The 27018-nt window shown below is 37.7% G+C and overlaps 5 protein-coding genes across 5 annotated transcripts; all 5 read left to right on the forward strand.

The window, feature by feature from the left end:
• Nucleotides 1-1220, forward strand: LOC119022322 (taste receptor type 1 member 2-like). The gene has a single exon (XM_037103061.1). The coding sequence runs from the start codon at nt 114-116 to the stop codon at nt 891-893; it is 780 nt and encodes a 259-aa protein (XP_036958956.1). The 5' UTR covers nt 1-113; the 3' UTR covers nt 894-1220.
• On the forward strand, nt 1123-4233 carry LOC119023565 (taste receptor type 1 member 1-like; the record flags this gene model as incomplete). The annotated part of the gene is made up of 3 exons (XM_037105615.1): nt 1123-1398; nt 1764-1884; nt 2262-4233. Coding segments are annotated over 3 exons (1326 nt in total), but the record flags the coding sequence as incomplete, so codon positions are not given.
• Nucleotides 4234-6112: 1879 nt separating this feature from the next.
• Nucleotides 6113-10497, forward strand: LOC119022314 (taste receptor type 1 member 1-like). Its single transcript, XM_037103044.1, has 6 exons — nt 6113-6326; nt 6618-6924; nt 7058-7774; nt 8208-8414; nt 8752-8872; nt 9134-10497. The coding sequence occupies exons 1-6, from the start codon at nt 6145-6147 to the stop codon at nt 10057-10059; spliced, it is 2460 nt and encodes an 819-aa protein (XP_036958939.1). The 5' UTR covers nt 6113-6144; the 3' UTR covers nt 10060-10497.
• Nucleotides 10498-13680: 3183 nt separating this feature from the next.
• LOC119023566 (taste receptor type 1 member 2-like) lies at nt 13681-17041 on the forward strand. The gene is given in 4 exon segments (XM_037105616.1): nt 13681-13711; nt 16183-16266; nt 16543-16920; nt 16923-17041. Coding segments are annotated over 4 exon segments (612 nt in total).
• Nucleotides 17042-20520: 3479 nt separating this feature from the next.
• LOC119022316 (taste receptor type 1 member 1-like) lies at nt 20521-26788 on the forward strand. The gene is made up of 6 exons (XM_037103046.1): nt 20521-20702; nt 21014-21326; nt 21811-22536; nt 22655-22861; nt 25367-25487; nt 25774-26788. The coding sequence occupies exons 1-6, from the start codon at nt 20521-20523 to the stop codon at nt 26700-26702; spliced, it is 2478 nt and encodes an 825-aa protein (XP_036958941.1). The 3' UTR covers nt 26703-26788.
• The last annotated feature ends 230 nt before the right edge of the window (nt 26789-27018 follow it).

Below are 27018 nucleotides of genomic sequence, written 5' to 3' on the forward strand. Positions count from 1 at the left end.
TGTTCATGGCGGATCTCATTCCCATGGTAAGTTTGCCAGCTGTTTTTCAGTTATAAAATCCAACAGTTGATATATGTAGTGAAATTATAAAACTTAAATTGCAATAGTTTTTAATGTCAATTTCTTTATTATTATTATTCTATCAGGTCAGTTATGGCGCTGCTTCCTCTGCCTTTACAAAGAAACTGAAATATCCTTCTTTCCTACGAACTGTGCATTCCAATAAAGAAATCATAGGAGTGATTGTTGAGATCATTCTGCACTTCAGATGGCGCTGGGTTGCTTTCCTTAACAGTGACAATGATTTTGGCAAAGATGGCCTGGAACTGTTCATAAAGAGGATTGAGAACACTAACATCTGCCTAGCGTACACTAAAAGCATCAACGATAATACAAATGCTTTCCAAATGTTCGAACAAATACAGGCACAGAAGATCAGTGTCATTATTGTTTTTACTACAAAATTGACTGCTGAAGCCCTCATTGAGTCAGCAATACAAATTAATATCACAGACAAGGTGTGGGTAGCTGGGGACACATGGTCCTTAAACGAAAGGCTCCCCAAGGTGAAAGGAATAAAAAACATTGGAACTGTAATTGGCGTGTCTCAGCCAGTTGTGACAATACCTGGTTTCAATGATTTCATCTCTGCTTCCAAAAGCCAGACTCAATGTGAAAAAAAAGAACAGAATAGGTTTTGTAATCAGGATTGCAACTGCAGTAGCCTGACCCCAGAAGATATCCTTGCTGTGGATCCATCTTTCTCTTTTCCTGTCTATTCTGCTGTATATGCCATCGCTCATGCCTTACACAACACACTGCAATGTGGATCTGGCAGATGTGATGGAAATATTACAGTGTACCCATATATGGTAAGTATACAGATTCAGTAATAATAATGATTAGATCAAATCCACAATCAGATCTTTTCACATTTACTATTGTGACAGCTTTAACCCTTTAGATAATCCTGTAATGACTCAAAGCACTGGTCTAACATGTTTTGTCTTCACATAAATATCATCTGTAACATATCATACAAAACAGTTTCTGATACAAAATCTATGATGTTCACAAAAAAAGTTGCATCACACAGCAATGTTTCCCCCCTAATAGTAATATTTTAACCATCTATTTGATCAGTGTCAAATAAAAAGTAGAACTGGTCTGAACTTTGTGCTCCCACACCAGGTTCTAGCACAGCTGAAGAAGTCAAACTTCACACTTTTAAACCGGACAATCAAATTTGATGAGAATGGTGAGCCCAAGTTTGGATCCTATTCTATTGTTTTCTGGAACCACAGTGGTGATGCAGAGGAGATTGGCTTTTATCATTTTTACCCACAGCGAAATTTTTTCATCAACGGCACCAAAATTCAGTGGTACACAAAGGGACAAGTAAGTTTTTTTTTTGTTTGTTTGTTTTTTTGTTTGTTTGTTTTTTCATAAAACTGTGTGGTTTAATGCAATATATCAATACCTAAAACAGTATGTTTATCATAGACATAGCTTTAGTAATAGCGGTGGCAGTGACACACATTAGTAAGAAAATAAACCGATGGTGAATGTTTTTGGTGTCATGTCAGGGGATATCTGAACACAATACTCACTTTAATAGAATGTTTACATTTTGCAAATCTTGTTGCAAAATTTGAAAGCAGTATATGATGTAATGACCTCCTTCTCATTTCCCTTCCAGCCCTGAAAGTATCTCCCTTGTTTCACTTACATTTTATTTGATGCTAAATAATTGTCTTGTACAGGTGCCTACTTCAATATGTTCAAAGGAATGTCCTGTAGGACATGCAAAGAAGCAAAATGGGATCTATGACTGCTGCTTCAATTGTATTATCTGCCCAAGTGGAACTTATATCAACAGCTCAGGTAAATTATTACACAACTAGTAAAATAAATCCTGCTCTTCTGTTTTTTTTGTATGTGTTTTCTTTTTTTCAGATTTTGGAATGTTTTTAAGTATTGTTTCATGTTTGCAAGGGTTTAGCAGTCACTTTGTGTTGACTGGACTTAGCTACATTGGCTCCAACTTCCACAATTAATTTGACTGGTTATCAATATATCACAGAGCATCAGCATTTCAGACATTCTTTTCCTTTCTTGTGTAAAACACATGTTCCCTAAATAATCTAAAGGGAACATCCGTTGTAAAAGATGAAAAAGTGTGACAATGCTTCATAGGTTTTCGGGTTTGTTTTTTTTTTTTAAACTTTATTGACAGTCTGTCCTTTTTTTTGGTAAAACAGTGGATCCCTACAAATGCCTCAAATGTAAGGAGACAGAGTGGTCTGCAGAAGGAAGCACATCATGCAGTCTGCGGGTGGTGGAGTACATCCCATTCACAGACAGTGGAGCTATAGTGATCATGGTGTTGGCCTGGGTCTTGGTGGGTCTCACAGCAGCCATGTCTGTTCTCTTTGCCATCAACTACAACACACCTATTGTCAGATCTGCTGGGGGACCAATGTGCTTCTTAATTCTAGGCTGCCTCAGTCTGTGTAGTATTAGTGTGTTCTTTCAGTTTGACAAGCCAACAACTTCATTTTGTGTCTTAAGGTTCTTGCCATTTTTTTTGTTCTACACTGTTTGTTTGGCATGTTTTGTTGTGCGCTCCTTTCAAATTGTTTGCATTTTCAAAATAGCTGCCAAGTTCCCCAATCTGCACAGTTGGTGGATGAAATATCATGGACAGTGGCTGGTCATCACTGTGGCATTTGGAACTCAGGCGCTCTTACTTCTTATCGGCTATTCTTTTGATCCACCCAAGCCCTACAATGAAACTGTTTGGTACCCAGACAAAATAATTCTTAGTTGTGACATTAATCTCACAGCCACCTCTAGTCCTGTGGTTTTACTTGTGTCCTTGTGCTGCTTTTGCTTCATTTTCTCCTACATGGGAAAAGATCTCCCAAAAAATTACAATGAGGCCAAAGCAATAACCTTCTGCCTGCTCCTGCTGATCTTCACCTGGATCATCTTTGCCACTGAGTACATGCTTTACCGTGGCAAGCACATCCAAACTCTTAACGCTCTGGCAGTACTCTCCAGTCTCTACTCCTTTCTGTTGTGGTACTTCCTCCCAAAATGTTACATCATCATATTTCAGCCCCATAAAAACACGCAACAGTACTTCCAAGGTATCATTCAGAATTATACCAAAACAATTAGCCAATAGCAACTTAGTAAATATGTGCATCTGTTTGTTTGCTTTTTTCAAAAGTTTTGAATTAATGTTTTATGCATCTTTGTATTTTAGTTTGTTTATTTTTGAGGAATACAACAATAATCAAACAATATCAATCATTGTCAAAGACAGGCTTTTGCTAAAAAAAAAAGAAATTGAGATTTTCTTCCAATGATTGTGACACTCATTCTGATATTATAAGTCACATTTGATGATGCTGCTCACTTGTGCTTATTGAAGGAATTATTTCACATTTTGGGAGTACACTTCCTTTTTTCTCCTGTTGAGGGTTATCAATACAACTTTCACATATCTTTTAAATATGACACAGGGGATTGTCATATTACCCTTATGAATTCACTTGTGAGCTTCTGAGGTGCAGGTTGGCAATTTATCTATTTTTTGCGCCTTTTATCAGAACCAGGCTAGCTGTTTCCCCTGCTTCAAGTTTTTATGCTAAACTAAGCTACCCATCTACTGGCTGTAGTCGCATACTTAATAAACAGATGGGAGAGTGTCCCTCTCATCTAACTCAGATCAAGAAAATAACAAGCAATTTGAGTGTTGAGTGGATAGTATGTGAAATAGATACCTTTCAAATTATTTAGACAATTATTTAGCTAAATTAGCAAATATATAACAGAAACAAAAACATGAATAAGTTAATAAATAAAACAAAACATACTTCATACAACTGTAAGATTCAATGGGCACTATAGTCCATATTAGGTTATGCTATTTGACAGCCTCATTCAAAATGCCAATTCAATAAAGATATAAAATAGAATGTCTCAACACATGACGGTAACAATTAACTGTGGTGCTGTCTACATGAGAGACCACTGCTGGACTTTGAATATACTTTAACGGGATAAGTTCCCTCAAATGTCAGTACTGATTTATGCATTACTCCTGGTGATAGTTTTAGCTTAGAATAAGATCTTAAAATAAGAGCAAATTAGAAAGTGACGATTAATGGCCAAAATTCATTTTGGAAAAATGTTACGTAAGAAATGTGTTTTTGACAAATAAATAAAAAATAAAGATTTGATTTACTTTTTTGTCTTAATGTTGATTCATGGTAAAGGGTTAGAGCTGATTCACCTTTCATATTCACTGTTTCTCACGTCATGGAGGCCTATCCTATCCTACCAACAGAATGACAAGTTCGGCCCAGGTTGTTTGAATTCAACTCGTGTTGGCACATTTATCATTTCATCTGCTGATAATGGCAAATGTTCCTGTTTAAATGACCTGTGTGATCCTTTGTAAGGGAAGATGGTCTGTAAGAATAAAACCAAAGATACTGGGTTGAATAATTTCATCAAATTATGAAACAGTCACGAATATATATATAATAATGAAATCAGGGAAATTGGGAATATACCTAAACAATGTCTTACCATAACATTCAAGTTCATTCTTTTATCCACCACGCCTGGCTGTAGATAGCAATGTATTTGCTTTGGACCACCCACTATTGTCAAGTGCTTCACCCAACTTATTGTCCATCACCCCATCCAAATAAACAAAACAACCTAGTTAAGATTGTGAGCATTGTCAGACTAATGTCAGTTTTACAGTTAATTGGCTATTTTCTAGAACATAAAACATTAACTCACGTACTTTATATGAGATGATGTTTTGTGGTGTTAATCTGGTGATTTAGTGAGCATACTTTGTCTCAGTGCTGAGTCATGATTAAAAGTCATGAATCTCCATTTATTTTCACTGTGTCTCAGTCTGCCTCACTTTATGGAGGCCCATCCCTTGCAACCAAGTGGAACACCAAGTTCCGTCCTTACACCAGCAGGTTGCCTAGATTCAAATCTGTTCCTGTTTCAAATGATCTGTGAGGTCCAATGTTCATTCATGCAGGGATCATTTGTAAAAGGAGGTGGTCTTTTACCATAAACCAAAGACTTGGTTGAACTGATTTAATTTGTGTAAATTTGCTTGTGACTCTGTCCTGTGTAACCATCAAGCTCATCTCATGTGATTGCTGACAGCGTAATAACACTGATAATTTATCCTTTCAGGGTACCCAAGGACGCTTAACAGAGTGTAAAAAAACCAACAAACAAAGAATAGGTGGAGAAACAAAAATACACACAAGGTAAAGAACTAAAAAAGTTGATTGTTGGGGCTGGACCTAGAGCTGGTAGGCCTTATTAAAGAGATGGGCGTTTAAGTCTTCTTTGAAGGTCTCCAGATAAGTCTGTTTGTGTATTTCAGCTGGGAGAGTGTTCCAGAAAGTGGGGGGCTGTCACACAGAAGGCTCTATCGCAGAGGGTTTGCAGTTTGGTGTGAGGGATAGAGAGCTGGTGTATGGCAGATGAGCACAGCTTCTGAGACTGGGTATAGGGGTTGAGGAGATCAGACAGATATTGGGGGGCGAGGGAATGGGAGAGATTTATAGGTCAGGAGGAGAATTTTGTAAGTGATGCGTGATTTGACTGGGAGCCAGGGAAGACGGATGAGAGTGGGGGTGATGTGTTGCCAGGGCTTGGTGCAGGTGAGGACCCTGGTAGCAGAGTTCACCCACATTACATCTGACAAATATGGGATTTATATTTATGACTGTGGTGTCATAAACTGTGGGGGGTGCCAAAGTGTAGCAAATGCCAACTTCTACATTATGTTGCTTTGAGTACATTTGTTTTTGCTAAGGAGGGAATTCACTTTTTTTTTTTTTTTAAAGAATACCAAGTTTTAAGCATTTAACTTGCTTGCCAATGATGACTGGTAAACCCTGTTTGTACATATCACAGGGAGTATGTGCAGCAGCAGCTTTTGCATACTGGTTTGTGAATACTCCTCCAACCATTTGACTGTATGTATTTCTCTCCCATGTGGATGGAACAGATCATTGTCTCATAACTTTTGCAGGGGCAAATCCCATTTGGAATTCACATTAGATTGGTAAACAATAGGTTAACTACAAAATGGGGCATTGTCTCGATTTTCTGTGTCTCCTGGGATCTTTTCTTCATGCCTTTGCTCAATGCACTGTCCTAGCCTCAGAGTTTCGACTGGAAGGATATTATGTGATAGGTGGACTGTTTGATATTCATCATGCCACTGATCCTGTTCATAATGACAGACCAGAAGCCATCAGCTGCTCCAGGTGAGTGGATATCTGCTGAAGTAAACAAAAAAAAAAAAAAAACCCCACTGAACTAGTGTAACAAATTATTTCTACATTCAAAATATTACGGCAAGCATGAGACCAAAATTTATGGCAAAGTGACACACATGTCAAGCCTGACCTTCATCCTTGTACCACAAAATTTGTTTTGTAACAACCAGATCTGTACAGGGGTCCCAATGAGGATTTTATTTCAACTTTGACTAACAACAGTGATACTTTAAAGTAATTCTTAATCCTTTTTTCCTGTTGTTCTGTCTCTTTCCTCAGTCAGCCCTTCCTTCTCCCAAATTACCGAAGGTTTCAGTTGATGAGATTCTCAGTGGAGGAAATAAATAATTCTACCGAGCTACTGCCAAATGTCTCTCTTGGCTATGAAATATTTGACCACTGCTCAGATACACAGAGTTTTCCAGGCATTTTAAACCTCGTCTTGGCCAACGGCATGATTCAACCTTGGGGTGAACCACACAAAAATCTGTCCAAAGTGTCCAAAGTCATAGCAGTGGTTGGTCCTTTCACAAGCACTCAGGCCCTGACTGCGGCCCCACTGTTCATGGCCGATTTCATTCCCATGGTAAATTAGATTTTATTTTTTATGTTTTAACATTTATTTCAGACAGACCAAATAATTTATAATAGACTAATGTAATTATGTTATAACAATTGTTTAATCTAAAATTAGTTTTGATTTTTTTTTTTCTTTACAGGTCAGTTATGGAGCGTCTAGTTCAGTCTTTTCAACAAAAGCGCAATTTCCATCTTTCCTGCGAACAGTGCATCCCAATAAAGAGGTCATAGAAGCGATTGTTAGCATCATACAGCACTTCAGCTGGCGCTGGGTTGCTTTCCTTCACATTGAAAATGATTTTGGCATTGATGGACGGAATTTGTTCATTAAGAGGATTAAGGACACTGAGATCTGCCTGGCGTACACCAAAAGCCTCAGGCATGATGCAGATTACTCTCAAATATTCAAACTGATAGAGGCACAGAGGATACATATTATTATTATTCTTGCTCCAAAAACGACTGCTGAAGCTGTCATTGAGTCAGCAATACAACTGAATATCACAAACAAGGTGTGGATTGCAGATGATGGGTGGTCCCTAAACAAGAGGCTCCCCAAAACAAAAGGCATCAAGAATATTGGAACTGTACTCGGGGTGTCTCAGCCAGTAATTACAATACCCAGATTCAATGATTTTATCAGTTCTTCAAAAAGCCAGACAGAGCCACAGCAAAGAATGTTTTGTAATCAGGTTTGCAACTGCAGTTCCCTGAGTACAGAAGCCATCCTCACTGCGGACCCATCTTTCTCTTTTCCTGTTTATTCTGCTGTATATGCCATCGCTCATGCCTTACACAATGTCTTGCAATGTGGATCTGGCAGATGTAACGGGAATATTACATTGTACCCACACATGGTAAGTCCATGGAAGATCTCACTGTCTTAATGTGCTTGTTTATGTTTCTGAGAGTTAACTTTAACAACAGGTTAGTTATAACATAAAAAATGTAAATATGAATATTAAAGCAGATTTTTTCTCCCTCAATTAAATAAAAGCTGACAAGAGAGTGACACAACCATCTTCGGTCCAGTCTCTTTATCCAGCAACTTTAAGCCTGTAAAAGATTTAGCCACTCTGTTTACCTTTCAAACATTACACTGCCATTAAAATCTCAGACAAAAGCTTAAGTTTATAATTAGATAAATCATTTCCAAATGCCTCTGAAGGGGGCATCACACTGACGTTACTCACTACCTGGGAATGATTTTAAAAAAACATTTTTTTCAAATCTCTTATCCTCATTGTAAACTCATGCATGTAATGGTCTTCCTTTGTTTGCCCAAATCAGGTTCTAGCCAAGTTGAAGAAGTCCAATTTTACACTTTTAAACCAGCATATTCAGTTTGATGAGAATGGTGACCCCAAATTTGGATCCTATTCTATTGTTTTCTGGAACCACAGCGGTGATGCAGAGGAGATCGGCTTTTATCATTTTTACCCAGGGGTCAATTTTTTCATCAACAGCAGCAAACTTCAGTGGTACACAAAGGGACAAGTAAGTTGTTTTAATTTTACTAATTATAGTATTGCAATATGTAGAATATGAACAGTTTATACAGTATTTTTCCGTGAAAGAATGAGTTTGGTTTTGGTTGAGCAACATTCAGAATCAGCTCTGAAAGGCTTAACATAGATCAACCGATGGTGGTTGTTAATCGTGGCATTTGCAGTGACATCTGAATATGAAGTGTTTGTAGGCATGTTTCCATTTCACAAAAGCTCTTAATCAATTTAAAAGCACCCCTTCCCTCTTTTTTTCAGTACAAAGAGGTATTCTTCTCCTTTTTGCTTCACTTACATTTAATTTGTTGCTAAACAATTTTCTTGTACAGGTGCCTACTTCACTGTGTTCCCAAGAATGTCCTGTAGGACATGCAAAAAAGCAAGATGGGATCCACAAATGCTGCTTCAATTGTGAAATCTGTCCAAATGGAACTTATATCAACAGCACAGGTAAATTATTTTAAACATGAGAGGAAGAAAATGAGAATATTCTTCATACACAATGACTCTGGATTCTTGGAAATCTTTTTTTCCATGGTAGAGAAGAATGACAGGTTTCCATTTCCATCCTGATCACTTAACATGCCAGTAACTCAGAGCTTTTTAACTTTTCAAAGAGAAAATGCACAATGTGCAAAGATATTAGTGTAGAATGGGTTCTCTATTTCAACTTTAACTTTATCAATAATTTGTATATCTTAGAAACAGCAGATCCCTCCACATGCATCCACTGTAAGGAGACAGAGTGGTCTGCAGAAGGAAGCACATCATGCAATCTGCGGGTGGTGGAGTACATCCCATTCACAGACAGTGGAGCTATAGTGATCATGGTGTTGGCCTGGGTCTTGGTGGGTCTCACAGCAGCCATGTCTGTTCTCTTTGCCATCAACTACAACACACCTATTGTCAGATCTGCTGGGGGACCAATGTGCTTCTTAATTTTAGGCTGCCTCAGTCTGTGTAGTATCAGTGTGTTCTTTTACTTTGATAAGCCAACAGCTTCCTTTTGTATCTTGAGGTTTTTGCCATTTCTTTTGTTCTACACTGTTTGTTTGGCATGTTTTGTTGTGCGCTCCTTTCAAATTGTTTGCATTTTCAAAATAGCTGCCAAATTCCCCAATCTGCACAGTTGGTGGATGAAATGTCATGGCCAATGGCTGGTCATCACTGTGGCATTTGGCATTCAGGCACTCTTACTTCTTATTAGCTATTCCTTTAACCCACCCAAGCCCTACAATGAAACTGTTTGGTACCACGACAAAATAATACTTAGTTGTGACTTTCATCTTAAAACATTTTCTGGTTCCATCATTTTACTTTCGTCTTTGTGCTCTCTTTGCTTCATTTTCTCCTACATGGGAAAAGATCTCCCAAAAAATTACAATGAGGCCAAAGCAATAACCTTCTGCCTGCTCCTGCTGATCCTCACCTGGATCATCTTTGCCACTGCAGCCATGCTTTACCGTGGAAAGTACATCCAAACTCTTAACGCTCTGGCAGTACTCTCCAGTCTCTACTCCTTTCTGTTGTGGTACTTCCTCCCAAAATGTTACATCATCATATTTCAACCCCACAAAAACACAAAGCAGTACTTCCAAGGTATCATTCAGGATTATACCAAAACACTGAGCCAGTAGAGGCTTCAGGTAAATATGTGGATCTATTTCTTGTAATCTCGCCATTTTAGCCTTCTAAAGCATTTCACTGCTGTTCTTACTATAACATATGACACAATGAGCAGTCTTGACATTTACTAAGATATAACAATTTAATAACAGGCACACATTTCTGAAATGTTCAAAATGGGTGGCAACATTTTCTATAACTATGAACATTTTGAGTAGCAGTAATTTTGCAGAGGAACTTTTGCCTTGCTCTGATTTCAATGTAATTTGTAGTGATAATGCTCATGAAAGAGAAGCTGTTCACTAACTGTGATGGTTGCCATTCAAATAATCCACTGAATTACTTTTGCTAAATTAAAAAACACTACTGAACTACTCATCAGTTCATGAATACTACCATGTCAGAAATGTGTCTCACTTACACTTGAGAAAGAGCTGTTTTTTTTTATGTTCAACCTTTGTTCTGAGATAACTAAATCCAAGCTTGTGATGTTGTTTGCATATGGATTGAAAAACTTTTGAATGTGCACTATACTTTAGGGGAACACAATAAAAATCTTAGTATATCCTGTGTGAAGGCAATTAAATAAAGATATGAAATGGGATTTGTGTGTTTTCTCTGTTCAACTGTTGTGACTGCTGTAACACTGATCTCACCACATGATGGCACCACTTCACTGTGATACTGTCTATGGGACTACAGGCACACTTTATACTGTATGTGTCAATCCTTAGCTCTGTGTTTAGCTATTTCTAAAAATGCACTCAAACAAAGGCTGAAAGTGAACATATAATATGTTACTCATAAGGTTTAAGGGCAGCATGGACTTGGAAGTTTGTGCAAATCCTGATGACTTATGTATATATGCATTGACGATGTTCCACAAAGCTTCTTGCGATGTCACAGACTGAGTAGAGGGGCCGCTGAACTAACTTCAAGCTAGCAGTATATCAAAACAGGGATACCTTGTTGCCGTTAGCTAGTCTACGTGGCAGAAGTGTTCTTTGCAGGGTGTGTACAGTGTAAGAACTGAGAGATGATGGTGATGATGGATATTTAGACTAGATTTAAGAAGCAGACTTTATCAGCCCAAGAGGAAGTTAATTTCACAGCACCAAACCTGTCTGACAGACAGAACATATAACAGACAACAAACCATACTCTTACATACTTTTAGGCCAGTTATAACTAATGGGATCAGGCGTTTCCCAAAGTGAGTACTTCTGCCCTTCAGTGCTGTGCTTGAAACAGACTTTATAAAGTAATTCACAACTGAGGATCAAAACAAAACAAATCATAACAAGGAAGTAGTAGTTATTTAAGAATAATGAATAAATGCATCGTTGATTGAAGTTGAACAGATTCTAGTATGGATTGCAAAAAAAACTAGATCTGGGAAATTGGCAGAAAATACTATAATAATAATAATAATAATAATAATAATAATAATAATAATAATAATAATAATAATCATCATCATCAATAAAAATACTGTAAGATTGTGTCTGTCATTTCATATTTAAGCTCAACCTCATCACATTGCCCACAGTTGGCTCTAGAAAATTATCTGGCTAGACGTGTCTGTGAAGTGCACACTGTCTCAAGAGACATTCTTCTAGTACCAGTGCATGTGCATTTTTTTAGGGGATACACATCATTTATACCTTGGGCCGATTGACTACCTTGCTCAGAATGCTGCCTAACCCTGGATAAGTGGAGGTTAAAATATCATTAAGCATTTGACGGACTATGAGGTGTTGTAATGGTGGGGAAGGGTCTCATTAATATTAATATGTTTTAAGAGACATTTATTTGTATGAATATAACTTGTTGTTATGAGGGTTTTATAATTCACTAGTATTATCATGTAGCTATCACATTACCAGAGCATGTGTACATAAAGGCATCTCTATAGGTTTATCTAAGTCTGAGGAAGAACATTGCTCGAAAAGTTACTTGAGGGAAGAAAAGGACATTTCACAGTAGGGCCACATTGTTGATTAACCAATGATTTACCTCTTGATATTAAAGTGCAAATATATTATAGCAATGACTGCTCTGCACCAAACAGTTTGTACAGATTGTGAACATTGTTAGATTACGTCATTTAATATTAATTGGGTCATTTTTAGAAATTAAAAGATAAACTTATGTACTTTTTATGAGATGACGTTTTGGGCATTAATGTTTTGACTTGAGTCATGGTTAAATGTCATAGATAATTCTTCTTTATTATTAACTTTACTATGTCTCACTTCATGGATACCTATCTCTTGCAACCACGCAAAACGACAAGTTCCGCCCTTACACCAACAGGTTGCCTGAATTCAAATTCTGGTGAGAGCCCTGGCCATTTATCATTTCATTGTCTGAGTGATGGGAAATTTTCCTCTTTCAAATTACCTCTGCGGTCTAACATTCAATCCTGCAGCGATCATTTGTCAGAGGTGGTCTGGTTTAAGCCTAAGCCAGAGATGCTGGGTTGAATTAATTCAATTTGTGTAAATTTGCTTGTGACGCTGTGTAGTGTGATGTTACAAAGTCAGCTGTACTTGTGTAGAACATTCTTACAGAATAACTTTCTTCCAAAGGGCTATTAAATTGTGAAACATGCTCTGCAACAGGAGTTGTGACTTTTGTGTTTTAGTAATTATAAAACAAAGACAAAACAGTTTGCTGAACATCAGCCATGCAATGACAGACTTTTGATGGTAAAAGGGAGACAGTGCGTGGAACAGACTGAGTTGGTGACCCTTTGTAAAAAATAAATAAATAAATAAAAAAATACAGCAGTATTGATAATCTGTTTGATTTTCATGGTCTGATATTATGATATATTATATTTTCATAATCTAAAATCCTTGATGCTGTATCATTGTAATTGTGTCATCATGTTTCCTTTGAATCGTCCTTTGAATTGTTGGTTCATTATGTGATACAATAATGTTTATCTCCATTATTCTCTATGTAAAAACTCAGGTGTAATCAGTTATCAGTTTTATCATCACCACCATGATGTTTGCAGGTTGAAACTGGTTAGCAATGTTACCATTATTGTATAATAATTTTACTCCTTGGTCAAGTGCCTAAAGCCTACTTTTTTTTCTAAAATCAATGTCAGTCCTTGAAACTCAGGGACAGTAAAAAGGAAAGTACGCATGTAATGCAGAATTTTTAAGCATAGATATCATTTCTGTTTTCGTCATCCTCACAGTCACACATTTATATATAATCAATAAGCTAACAACAGCTTTTTTTTCTAAACTCTGTTCTATATATTACCGGCAAACTGTCGAGCAGCAGATGAGACACTTTTGCATGCTGGTCTGTAAATTCCCCTCCAACCATTTATAATTATTTGCCACCCTTCATGCACTCCCACATGCATGGAAATGACCACTGGTGTCTCGTAACCTTCTAAAGGCAGAGGCAAATTGCCTTAGAGTTCACATCAGACCTGTGAACAATAACTGAAACAATGAAACACCTTCTAGGTTTTCTGTGTCTCTGTCTGGGATTTGTTTTACATGCCTTGGCTCAGTGTGCTGTCCCAGCCTCAGAGTTCCAGCTGGAAGGAGATTATTTGATAGGTGGACTGTTTGATATTCATCAGGCCAGTGCATCTCTTTATCATGACAGACCAGAAGCAATGGACTGTTCAAGGTGAGTTTTTCTAAATACATCTTGGTTGATGCCTTCTCAAGGTGAAATTAAGAAGATCAAAATAATACTCTAAAGTGTCTTTTGGTAACATTTATACCTATCTAGTTATTCTAGCCTTTACAAACAGTGCTGTTTAAAGCACTTTGTCAAAACTCTAAAAAAAGAGATTTTGAATCTTCAATTTGAATTCTTAATACTTTTCTCCTGTTGTTCTTTCTCTGTCCTCAGTCAACCCTTTGTTCTTTCACATTATCGAATGTTTCAGTTGATGAGATTCTCAGTGGAGGAAATCAATAATTCTAGCAACCTACTGCCAAATGTATCTCTAGGCTATGAAATATTTGACCATTGCTCTGATACACAGAGTTTTCCAGGCATTTTAAAGCTCATCTTAGCCAATGGCATAATTCAACCCTGGGGTGAACAATATGAGCAACACACACATAAATCTAAAGTCATTGCAGTGGTTGGCCCTTTTTCAAGCACTCAGACCCTGACAGTTGCCCCATTGTTCATGGCGGATCTCATTCCTATGGTAAGTTTTCAGACTTATATCAATACAGCATAGTATAGGACTATGTTATTGCCATTTTATTAATCTGAAACAGCTAATATTGCAAATTGTCATTGAAAATGCTAAATAATGATAGAAACTGATTATATTATCACTCTACTTACAGGTCACTTATGGATCTTCTAGTTCTGTCTTTTCAATAAAAGCCAAATTCCCCTCTTTTCTGCGAACAGTGCATCCCAGTACAGACGCCATAGAAGTGATTTTTAACATTGTGCAGCACTTCAATTGGCGTTGGGTTGCTTTTCTTAACAGTGATAATGATTATGGCATTGATGGAAGGGAATTGTTCATAAAGAGGATTAAGGACACTAAGATCTGCCTGGCATACACCAAAGGCCTCAATGACAATCCGAATTACTCTCAAATATTCAAACAGATAGAGACACAGAGGATATACATCATTATTGTTTTTGCACCTGAAAAGACTGCTGAATCTCTCATTGAGTCAGCAATACAACTGAATATCACAAACAAGGTGTGGATAGCAGGGGACACATGGTCGTTAAACAAGAGGCTCCCCAAGACAAAAGGAATCGAAAATATTGGAACTGTAATTGGGTTGTCTCAGCCAGTACAGACAATACCTGGTTTCAATGATTTCATCTATGCTTCCAAAAGCCAGGACAATTGTCTTAATGTAGAACAAAACAGGTTTTGTAATCAGGTTTGCAACTGCAGTAGCCTGCGCTCAGAAGATGTAATTGCTGCAGACCCATCTTTCTCTTTTCCTGTTTATTCTGCTGTATATGCCATTGCTCATGCCTTACATAACACCTTGCAATGTGGATCTGGCAGATGTGATGGAAATATTAAAGTGTACCCATATATGGTAAGTATAGAATATATATATATATATATATATATATATATATATATATATATATATATATATATATATATATATATATATATATATATATATATATATATATATATATATATATATTCTTAATGTAAGAGGAGTATTTTAATTTGTCTCCTTCCTTGATGCTAATGAAACACAAGTAACAGTCATTTGAACTTTGTGCCCACACCAGGTTCTAGCAGAGCTGAGGAAGTCCAATTTTACACTTTTAAACCAGAGTATTCAGTTTGATGAGAATGGTGACCCGAAGTATGGATCATACTCTATAGTTTTCTGGAACCACAGTGGTGATGCAGAGGAGATCGGCTTTTATGAATTGTATCCAAGAGTCAATTTCTTCATAAACAACAGCAAAATTCAGTGGTACATGAATGGAGAAGTAAGTTGTTTTCCCTTATTACAGCATGTGTAGTATAATGGGTATTTTTTAATACAATATCCAGAAAGTTGGTGTGCTTTTTCCGTTCCACAAGGATATGTCTGTGTGTGTGAGTGTGTGTGTGTGTGTGTAAAGTCCCATGTGGTCCACTGCTTTGGCACTCTTGGGGCTTCTGACTGACTGGCCACAGGAACTGAAAACATAATTATATGCAACAACAGCTTGCTTAGTTTGGACATCACACCAAGGTAGTTAAGATGAACCTTGTGTCTCAGTGGTGCTGCCAAACAACAACACAGCTCGTTGTTGTGTGTCTGTGGACGAGTGCACATGCACACAAAGATATGACTGTTTGTTAAGTAATAGCTGTGACAGGGTCAAAACACAAAAATCAGGATCATCTGCTAATAGTGGTTGCTCATGGTGCATGGGCTATCTAAATGTAATTTGTCATTGTCTAATAGGGTTGTTGCATTTTACATAAAATCTTCAAACTTTTTAAATGCTGGATATGTGTAATGAGTGATACGCCACCCTTATTTGTCCAAACTCATTACAGTTCCCTTTGGCTTGACTGATATTTGATTTGTTGCTAAATAATTGTCTTGTACAGGTGCCTACTTCAGTGTGTTCCCCTGAGTGTCCTGTAGGACATGCAAAAAAGTATGATGGAATTCACAAATGCTGCTTCACTTGTGAAATCTGTCCAAATGGAACTCATGTAAACAGCACAGGTAATTTATTATACATTAAAAGATATGCAATGAATTGTGTTTTTGATTAGTTCACTATTGTATTCAACAGCAAAATAAACCTATTTCATGTCAATTCCCAATTCATTCATAGACGTGTTGCAGTCATCTCTTGGGTAGTTGTTACTACTAACAGCTAAAGTCAATTTGACATTAAATAAAATATCTCTCTTTACACAGAGGAGTTTTCGAAGTCGACCATTGCTTACACTTTTACTATTATAGTCTGTCCTTCTTTTGTGTTTTTGTGTAAAACAGAGGATCCCTACAAATGCCTCAAATGTAAGGAGACAGAGTGGTCTGCAGAAGGAAGCACATCATGCAGTCTGCGGGTGGTGGAGTACATCCCATTCACAGACAGTGGAGCTATAGTGATCATGGTGTTGGCCTGGGTCTTGGTGGGTCTCACAGCAGCCATGTCTGTTCTCTTTGCCATCAACTACAACACACCTATTGTCAGATCTGCTGGGGGACTAATGTGCTTCTTAATTTTAGGCTGCCTCAGTCTTTGTAGCATTAGTGTTTTCTTTTACTTTGATAAGCCAACAGCTTCCTTTTGTGTCTTAAGGTTCTTGCCATTTCTTTTGTTCTACAATGTTTGTCTGGCATGTTTTGTTGTTCGCTCCTTTCAAATTGTTTGCATTTTCAAAATAGCTGCCAAATTCCCCGAGCTCCAAACATGGTGGTTGAAATATCACGGAAAATGGCTGGTCATCACTGTGGCATTTGGCACTCAGGCGCTCTTACTTCTTATTAGCTATTCTTTTGATCCACCCAAGCCCTACAATGAAACTGTTTGGTACCCAGACAAAATAATACTTAGTTGTAGTCTTAATCTTGGAGCATTTTCTGGTTCTGTGATTTTACTGTTATCTTTGTGCTCTCTTTGCTTCATTTTCTCCTACATGGGAAAAGATCTCCCAAAAAATTACAATGAGGCCAAAGCAATAACCTTCTGCCTGCTCCTGCTGATCCTCACCTGGATCATCTTTGCCACTGCAGCCATGCTTTACCGTGGAAAGTACATCCAAACTCTTAACGCTCTGGCAGTACTCTCCAGTCTCTACTCCTTTCTGTTGTGGTACTTCCTCCCAAAATGTTACATCATCATATTTCAACCCCACAAAAACACAAAGCAGTACTTCCAAGGTATCATTCAGGATTATACCAAAACACTGAGCCAGTAGAGGCTTCAGGTAAATATGTGGATTGACAGACAGAGGACCTGAAGTGCCTCAGGTTTTCTTAATATTTTCTGTTCAATTTTAGTAATCCTGCCATTTAAGCCTTCTCAAGCATCTAGCTGTTGTTTTCCTTTTCTTTACCGTCCTTTGCCGCTCTTATTTGTTTTCTTTATATTGAGCTATTTTTACTGATCATTATCTTCCAATCTCTTCTTAATTGTGATGTGATGTTGTCTTGTAATCAGCCTTTACTGTTTTTATTCTTTTATTTATTTATATTTATTTTTTCAATTATTTACTTATTTGTATTCATGTTATTTTTCTATCTCTCTGCTTTTATTTCTTTTACTTGACTTATACTGACTCTTTGAGTTTTACATTTTCTGTTCAGCTCTCTTGAATGACTCACCTTGGATGAGACCTCCTCGTGTTTGGTTTGACTGTTTATCCTGTAAACCGAGGTTTATCGTTTTTGCTTGATTGTCACTGTACTTTGTAGACTGTTTTTAAAGGTGTTATAAAATTAAAACAGTGTATTATTAACAGTGTAAGAGTGGTTAAATAAAGATGTGAAATGAGATGTGTGTGTGCGTGTGTGTGTTTTCTCTGTTCAACTGTTTTTTGACTGCTGTGACTGATCTTACCACACGATGGCACCAACACGCTGTGATACAGGCACACCAAGTCTTAGCTCTTTTAGACAGAGCTATTTCTTAAAACTGTACTCAAACACTCAAACAAAGGCAGAGAGTGAACAGTATGTTACCTTGGATTCTCCCTGGGGGGGTTGTTGAGCTTGCTATTAGGATGCAGGACATTAAGCCTTTTGTGCTATTTTTCAAAAGTTTCACATTTTAATGTATAACTAATGTCTCTTGTTGTTTTTAGTATCATGCTCTCTATCCCTGTAGTGTTTTGTGAACCTTGAAAAGAGCTAAATAAATGTATTAAATGTATAATAATAATAATAATAATAATAATAATAATAATAATAACAAAAATGTTATTATTATTATTATTATTATTATTATTATTATTATTATTATTATTATTATTATTATTATTATTATTATTATAAAATAATAATAATATCTTGCCTCTGAGTAGCCTGATTGTAGAAACCTATATTATATACCCTTAAGTCAGAAGACCTGTGGTGTATGTATGTAAAACCTCAAGAGCTCAAAGCCATAGAGTTATAGGCTGCTAATCGTTGGTTTAGCTGCTGTCTGGTACAAGTTAACCTTGGAGCCATCGAAAATAAACCTGGTACATGCACATAAAAAAACATGAAGATTGCCAACCTACTTTGCAGAGGTCACAAAGAGAAGCAGTGCAGTCGTACATGACAGTTATATCTGCTGACTCAAGATATACTGCTCAAATGAGGGACCACAAAGAGCCTCATCAAGCACCTAAGCAAAATCCAGTGAGAGGAAACAAAACATACTGCAAGGTGGTGAGCACCATCAAGCCAACATGACTTAAATAAAAATCATAATTGAGAAAAAGGAGAGATACAGTAACTCTTAAAGGAATGCCATGTACAATGGATTACTGAAATGGGAGTATGTTTTGGTTCTGACAAGACTGCCTGAATGCCTGCCATTTATAGGAACATAGCCATCTAGTGGATGATGCTCTCACTCCTGTGGACTCACTCTTAGCTATTAAATTGGAGATGCACATGGAGATGAGGTGTCTAGAATAAAACCCAAACTTCCCAGGGTTGAAAGATGGAAGTGGTATTACATGCCCTTAATGGTTCTTGTCATGATAAGAGAAGAAGACAGAAGAAGACATCTTTGTAACCTGTTTATGATTGGTGCTTTTTCATAAATACAAAGCTCATGGACAGCTAGCTCCAGCTAGCAGTGGTATTTTTAGTGAGATTTCAGAATATTTTTTTCATGTTTTCATCTTCTTTAAGTACAGCACCTGCCTTAGCACCTGCTGAGTCATGGTTAAAGGTAAAAGCTGATTCCCTTTGCATATTAACGTGAGTTTCAGTATGTCTCACCTCATGGAGGCCTATCCCTTCCTACCATGCAGAACGATAAGTTCTGCACTTACACCAGCAGGTTGCCTGAATTCAAATTCTGGTGAGAGCACTGGACATTAATCACTTTCATCTGCTGACTGATTGCAGATTTTCCTATGTCAAATGACCTGTGCAGTCTAACATTAAATCATGCAAGAATGATTTGTTAGAGGAGGTGGTCATTTAGCCTAAACCAAACACACTGGGTTTCAAGTAATTTGTGTAAATTTGCTTGTGACACATCTAGTATGATTTTACAAGCTCATCTGTGATAGTATTTTATCAGTTTGCATCAATTTATCACTGACATAGTGAGTTTCTTTTGATTTGTAATTTACCAATATGATAGAATAATATTTACCTATCATTTTTTGTTTTCATTATCTACACCATGATAATTACTGTTAAAACCATTAAAATGCTTTTCATTATTAATATACTTTTACATTTCGGTCAAGTGCTTAGAGACATTTTCGCATATATTTTTTTTTTCCCCAAATCAATGCCAGTCCATGAAACCTGGGAATGGTACAGAGGAAAGTATGTCACATTTTGTAGCAAAGGGAACACGCTCACAACATTTTATATATAGATATTCTATATTTATTTTCTATGCTATCATATTTCCTTTATCATCGTCATTTCTCTCCCACAGACCTGGAAAACTAAAGGGAATTTGCCATTGTATCGAAAGAACTTATGTATCCTCTTAGAGGTCTGTCATATTCATTAATGATAGAAGTGTTAAACTTGCTTGTTCATGGTGATTGTTACACTCAGTATGTGGTTATCACAAGGTTTCTGTGCAGCAGCAGTTTAGATGCTTTTGCATATGGATTTGCGAATTTTCCTCCCACAATTTGTAGTAGTGCTTTTGTCACACTTCATGCACTCCCACATGCATGGAAATGATATTGGGTGATGGATATAGCCATCACCTCTGTCTCATAACAAGACAAAGGCAAATTGTACCACATCAGTTCCACATCAGATCTGTGAACAACTGCAACAATGAAACACTGCCTGGCTTTTCTGTGTCTCTCAGGATTCGTTTTACATGCCTTGGCTCAATGCAGTGTCCCAGCCTCAGAGTTCCATCTAGAAGGAGATTTTTTGATCGGTGGATTGTTTAATATTCATCAAGTCAGTGCCCCTATTTACCATGACAGACCAGAAGCCATCGACTGCTCCAGGTAAGTTTTAAACTTAATCTTGGTCAATGCCTTAGATGAAACAAAGAATGAAACTGTTTCTTAAAAAGCATTTAAATCGGTCCAGTTAACTGCTACATGATCAAAGGAGTTGTTTAACATTACATCTTACTTCAGTCTCTGTTCATTAAATAAAATGTTTTTTTAACATGTTGGGTCCTAAGAATGATAGTGATATTTCAGCCTTCTCAAACAGAGGTGCTTAAAGCACTGTGGCAAAATTTACAAGAGAGAAGTTAAAAAAATTCTCAAGAACTAATCCTTTTCTCCGGTTGTTCTTTCTCTGTCCTCAGTCAAGCATTTAGTCTTACACATTATCGAATGTTTCAGTTGATGAGATTCTCCATGGAGGAAATCAATAATTCTACCAACCTACTGCCAAATGTATCTCTGGGCTATGAAATATTTGACCACTGCTCTGATACAGAGAGTTTTCCAGGCATTTTAAACTTAATCTCATTCAATGGCATGATTCAACCTTGGCATGAACCACATGAGCAACAAACAAGTCCATACAAGTCCAAAGTCATTGCAGTGGTTGGCCCTCTTTCAAGCACTCACACCCTGACAGTTGCCCCATTGTTCATGGTGGATCTCATTCCTATGGTAAGTTTTTCAGACTTACATCAATGCAGCATAGTACAGTCCAGGGTTTCCACAAGTGTATTGCAAGATCAACAGCTGGTGTGGCCCAAGCATTTTTAAAACATACATATTTAAGGCACTAAAATGTGTTATACAAATACTATACTCTTTAAAAGAATATCTCAGTGTTGTGCATAATGTCAATCTCTTAACTACACCCTCACTAGAATGTGAAGTTGAGAGACACAACAGGAGGGAATGTGTATGTGACGATGAGTATGAAGCAGTAATGCTGTAGATATGAACATAGCAATGCAGTGTGTATACAGTTGAGGCTATCTTCTGTGAGAAGCTGCTTCTACGACTTCCCACCCATCTAGCCTAACAACTTTTCTGTGGAAAACCCTGGTGTAGGCCAATGTAATTGTCATTTATTTTATTTGAAACAGCTTTTATTCTGGATCATCACTGGAAAAAGTTAACTTCTCTATCACTCCATTTACAGGTCAGCTATGGATCTTCTAGTTCTGTCTTTTCAATAAAAGCCAAATTCCCCTCTTTTCTGCGAACAGTGCATCCCAATACAGACTCCATAGAAGTGATTTTTAACATTGTGCAGCACTTCAATTGGCGCTGGGTTGCTTTCCTTTACATCGATAATGATTATGGCATTGATGGAAGGGAATTGTTCATAAAGAGGATTAAGGACACTAAGATCTGCCTGGCATACACCAAAGGCCTCAATGACAATCCAAATTACTCTCAGATATTCAAACAGATAGAGACACAAAGAATATACGTCATTATTGTTTTTACCCCTGAAAAGACTGCTGAATCTCTCATTGAGTCAGCAATACAACTGAATATCACAAACAAGGTGTGGATAGCAGGGGAAAGCTGGTCGTTAAACAAGAGGCTCCCCAAGACAAAAGGAATCGAAAATATTGGAACTGTAATTGGGTTGTCTCAGCCAGTTGAGACAATACCTGGTTTCAATGATTTTATCTATGCTTCCAAAAGCCAGGACAATTGTCTTAATGTAGAACAAAATATGTTTTGTAATCAGGTTTGCAACTGCAGTAGCCTGCGCTCAGAAGATGTAATCGCAGCAAATCCATCCTTCTCTTTTACTATTTATTCTGCTGTATATGCCATTGCTCATGCCTTACATAACACCTTGCAATGTGGATCTGGCAGATGTGATGGGAATATTAAAGTGTATCCACATATGGTAAGTATAGAATATATATATTTTTTAATGTAATATGAGTCTTTTAATTTGTCTCCTTTCTTGATGCTAATGAAACACAACACAAGTAAAGGTCATTTGAACTTTGTGCCCACACCAGGTTCTAGCAGAGCTGAGGAAGTCCAATTTTACACTTTTAAACCAGAGTATTCAGTTTGATGAGAATGGTGACCCGAAGTATGGATCATACTCTATAGTTTTCTGGAACCACAGTGGTGATGCAGAGGAGATCGGCTTTTATGAATCAGACCCAACAATCACTTTCTTCATCAACAACAGCAAAATACAGTGGTACATGAATAGAGAAGTAAGTTGTTTTCCCTTATTACAAAATTTGTAGTATAATGGGTATTTTGTAACAGGATATCAAAAGTTTTTTGATAATTAGTAATCCTTTCTACAAGGAGTGTGCCATATTCCAATCTGCGCCCTAGGATGTTTTCATCTCATCGGTTTGTCTGGCACACCCTGATTGGTTTCAACTGTTTTTGCTTATCCTGCCCTTTCTACTGTCTACAAATTAATTGACCTGCTTCAACCCAGCCTCATGTGTCCCACCTCGGACCCACTTCCTGTTCTCCTTTTACTCCTGCACAATTATAACAGTAGTTATGGACTCAGCCAACACTGTATCAGATGAACTATATGCATTGATATCAACCCTCATGTCCCGCTACATTGAAAGGCATCTTGTAATGAACACAGAAAGGCAGGGAAGTGTCTTCAAAGCCTAAACTGTGGAACTTGTTACTTGTCTGGGTCACAGAGACCTTAAGATCTCAGCCTGCTTCCTAACCAGCTGGTTTCCACCATGCAAGTCTGAAGCCTGTTAGCCTCAGGAATGCTGGATTCCAGCCTGCATCCCACTTGCTGGCCATACAAGAAGAAGCCACATTGCAAGTTTCAGCAGCCCAGCACCCAAGACCTTTCCCCAACCGATGCCACAGGGCTGCTACCAGCCCTCCTGGATCTCCAGTCAGTGATCCGGCTATTACCTGCTCCTGGCCCCTACTCGGCAGTGCAGCTTTGTCTTTTTTTGACCATTTAAATGTAGAAGCTATGCATTCAAATGCGCTGAAATACCAGTCTGCTTCAGACTCTCTAAATGTTGGAATTAGTGCAATGTGCCGGCTGGCATAGAAGCTATTTTGGGGCGCCAGGGAGAGTTATTGTGTAGTTGAGGGATTCACCATCGCAGCAGCTCCCTGTTCTATCTCATTAGCTTTCAACAGTAAATGCATGGCTTCCCCCTCCAACTCCCGATTTCACACCTTTACCTTCAGTGTCGCTGCTAGCCATTTTGGTGCCATAAGCATAATTCCTTTATGACGTCCCACCCCGAGAAAAAAAAACATTAGTTTTTGCCAGTTTAACTTTTTATTACCAAACATATAACTCAATACCAATAACACAATAGCAGCATCACAATGTAACACCTAAGAACAATAAAACAAAAAAGGAAAATAAACTTTGTAAACACACAGTGTCACACAGGTCTCTGTGCCTGCTGATGGACTCTCAGTGACAGGACTTGTGCTTTCAGAGGTGGTGGTTCTCTGCTGTATGTCTGTGTCTGGCCACGTGCTCCTCCTTCTACATATCTCATTATAGACCCTGCATTAATTTAGAAATAAGAAGAAAAAGGATCAGTATAGAAAGAAACAAAATATTCAAACAAAAAATCTTGTACCGAAAAAAAATATAAACATTTAAAACTGAGAGAGCATTTTGAAAAACGTTTTTCTATTTCAATGGCAGATGTCGTCCATGCCTTTGCATCCATAAATGCAAACAAAATGAACACAGTTCATGTAGCTTCTGTCACATTCAGCTGTGACTAAGCTAGCTGTAACAGTAACACTAAAAGTCTGAGTTCTCCAGACTTCACATTATCAAGCGCATATCCGACACCTCACTTAATTTGTGTGAGAGACTGTAGCCTACATTCTGCTGAATTCTACTGAATGACAATCCTAAAGATGGTTGTGGGTTACTGACCATGTCATGTCAAAATAAACCATAAACTACTGCTCAATATCTAAAGTAAAGTAACAGCTTGCTGGCGTCAGTCACTTGTAAAATGTATAGATAATGTTTAACAATAAAATCTCAATTTAGCTTGCACCTAAGTAATAAAATATTTGACTTTGCTAACATTAGCAATAACATCAGCTAGTTCGAGGTGTATGCATTGGCTAACCATCACATGAGCAGCATATTTCCCGTATTTAAGAATGATTAAACATGGACTTACCTGCAAGTGATGCACGGGCATCTTCTTTCTTTTCTCTGCTTCCGACTCCTGCTATCTTTTCGGGGCCATTTCCAAAAAAGTTGACAGCCTGCTGTCAAAGTTTGTCAGGCGCAATCCAACAGAGCACTGAGATGGGGAAGGGCACCCAAAGGGAGCTGGGAAGTTGAGAGTGTGTGTGTGTGTGTGTGTGTGTGTGTGTGTGTGTGTGTGTGTGTGTGTGTGTGTGTGTGTGTGTGTGTGTGTGTGTGTGTGTGTGTGTGTGTGTGTGTGTGTGTGTGAAAATATCTTTTAATTGTCATAATAGCATTATTGATCCCTATCATAATTAAATGCCATTGTGTCCACAAAGCATCTTACACTACCAATAGGCCATTGTGCAATCTGCAGGGATGTCTAAAGGTAACACTCAATATCTAATTTTACAAAAAAATCTTTCAACTGTTTAAATGCTGGATATGCCCTGTAACTGATACTTCACCATTGTTTGTCTCCACCCATCACAGTATTAACTTGGCTTGACTTGTATTTGATTTGTTGCTAAATAATTGTCTTGTTCAGGTGCCTACTTCAGTGTGTTCCCCTGAGTGTCCGGTAGGACATGCAAAAAAGTATGATGGAATCCACAAATGCTGCTTCACTTGTGAAATTTGTCTGAATGGAACTTATATCAACAGTACAGGTGAATTTTAATTATAAAAGGGCCTTCAATGAATTGTGTTTTTATGGGTTCACTCATCTTCAACAGTAAAATAAACATATTTCCTGTCAATCAGCAATACAGTCTTAGATTCATTACAGTTACTTCCAGGGTAGTTTTACTATTAACGATTGTGGCAAATCAGACATAAAATCTTGCTCTTTCTTTACACCAAGGACTTTCCAAAAGTTGACCTTAACTTACACTTTGACTAATTTTTTTCTTCTCCTCATATATTGACATTCTTTTCCTTTTTTGTGTAAAACAGAGGATCCCTACAAATGCTTCAAATGTAAGGAGACAGAGTGGTCTGCAGAAGGAAGCACATCATGCAATCTGCGGGTGGTGGAGTACATCCCATTCACAGACAGTGGAGCTATAGTGATCATGGTGTTGGCCTGGGTCTTGGTGGGTCTCACAGCAGCCATGTCTGTTCTCTTTGCCATCAACTACAACACACCTATTGTCAGATCTGCTGGGGGACCAATGTGCTTCTTAATTTTAGGCTGCCTCAGTCTGTGTAGCATTAGTGTTTTCTTTTACTTTGATAAGCCAACAGCTTCCTTTTGTGTCTTAAGGTTCTTGCCGTTTCTTTTGTTCTACAATGTTTGTCTGGCATGTTTTGTTGTTCGCTCCTTTCAAATTGTTTGCATTTTCAAAATAGCTGCCAAATTCCCCGAGCTCCAAACATGGTGGTTGAAATATCACGGAAAATGGCTGGTCATTACTGTGGCATTTGGCACTCAGGCGCTCTTACTTCTTATTAGCTATTCTTTTGATCCACCCAAGCCCTACAATGAAACTGTTTGGTACCCAGACAAAATAATACTAAGTTGTAGTCTTAATCTTGGAGCATTTTCTGGTTCTGTGATTTTACTGTTATCTTTGTGCTCTCTTTGCTTCATTTTCTCCTACATGGGAAAAGATCTCCCAAAAAATTACAATGAGGCCAAAGCAATAACCTTCTGCCTGCTCCTGCTGATCCTCACCTGGATCATCTTTGCCACTGCAGCCATGCTTTACCGTGGAAAGTACATCCAAACTCTTAACGCTCTGGCAGTACTCTCCAGTCTCTACTCCTTTCTGTTGTGGTACTTCCTCCCAAAATGTTACATCATCATATTTCAACCCCACAAAAACACAAAGCAGTACTTCCAAGGTATCATTCAGGATTATACCAAAACACTGAGCCAGTAGAGGCTTCAGGTAAATATGTGGATACATACACATAAGACCTCATGTGCCTCAGACATTTTGGAAATGCAATGCTAATAATTTGACATTTTTTCAGCCAGTTTTAACAGTGCTCTTCATTATAAACGCTAGAACTAAATTCTGTATTGAGTAGAAGTTATCTTGCACTTTGCAATCTTTGGAGGGTCTTATTTCTGAGAACATGTGCCTTGAATGTATTTTGTTGTACTCAACATTTGAGTTCAAATACATTCCAAGTAAAATATCTAAATGTAACATATTTCCAATGATATTTGTGATTTAATAGCATCAAGGCAAA

Source organism: Acanthopagrus latus, chromosome 7 (assembly GCF_904848185.1).
Source record: "Acanthopagrus latus isolate v.2019 chromosome 7, fAcaLat1.1, whole genome shotgun sequence".
NCBI lineage: Eukaryota > Metazoa > Chordata > Actinopteri > Spariformes > Sparidae > Acanthopagrus > Acanthopagrus latus.

Bases quoted from the DNA above. Each gene is read 5' to 3' on its own strand.
- LOC119022322 (XM_037103061.1), top strand. From the start codon at position 114: ATGTCAATTTCTTTATTATTATTATTCTATCAGGTCAGTTATGGCGCT.
- LOC119022314 (XM_037103044.1), top strand. From the start codon at position 6,145: ATGGGGCATTGTCTCGATTTTCTGTGTCTCCTGGGATCTTTTCTTCAT. The intron at 6,925-7,057 runs GTAAATTAGATT...TTTTCTTTACAG, and splicing joins TGGCCGATTTCATTCCCATG to GTCAGTTATGGAGCGTCTAG. The intron at 7,775-8,207 runs GTAAGTCCATGG...TGCCCAAATCAG, and splicing joins TTACATTGTACCCACACATG to GTTCTAGCCAAGTTGAAGAA.
- LOC119022316 (XM_037103046.1), top strand. From the start codon at position 20,521: ATGAAACACTGCCTGGCTTTTCTGTGTCTCTCAGGATTCGTTTTACAT. The intron at 22,537-22,654 runs GTAAGTATAGAA...TGCCCACACCAG, and splicing joins TTAAAGTGTATCCACATATG to GTTCTAGCAGAGCTGAGGAA. The intron at 25,488-25,773 runs GTGAATTTTAAT...TGTGTAAAACAG, and splicing joins AACTTATATCAACAGTACAG to AGGATCCCTACAAATGCTTC.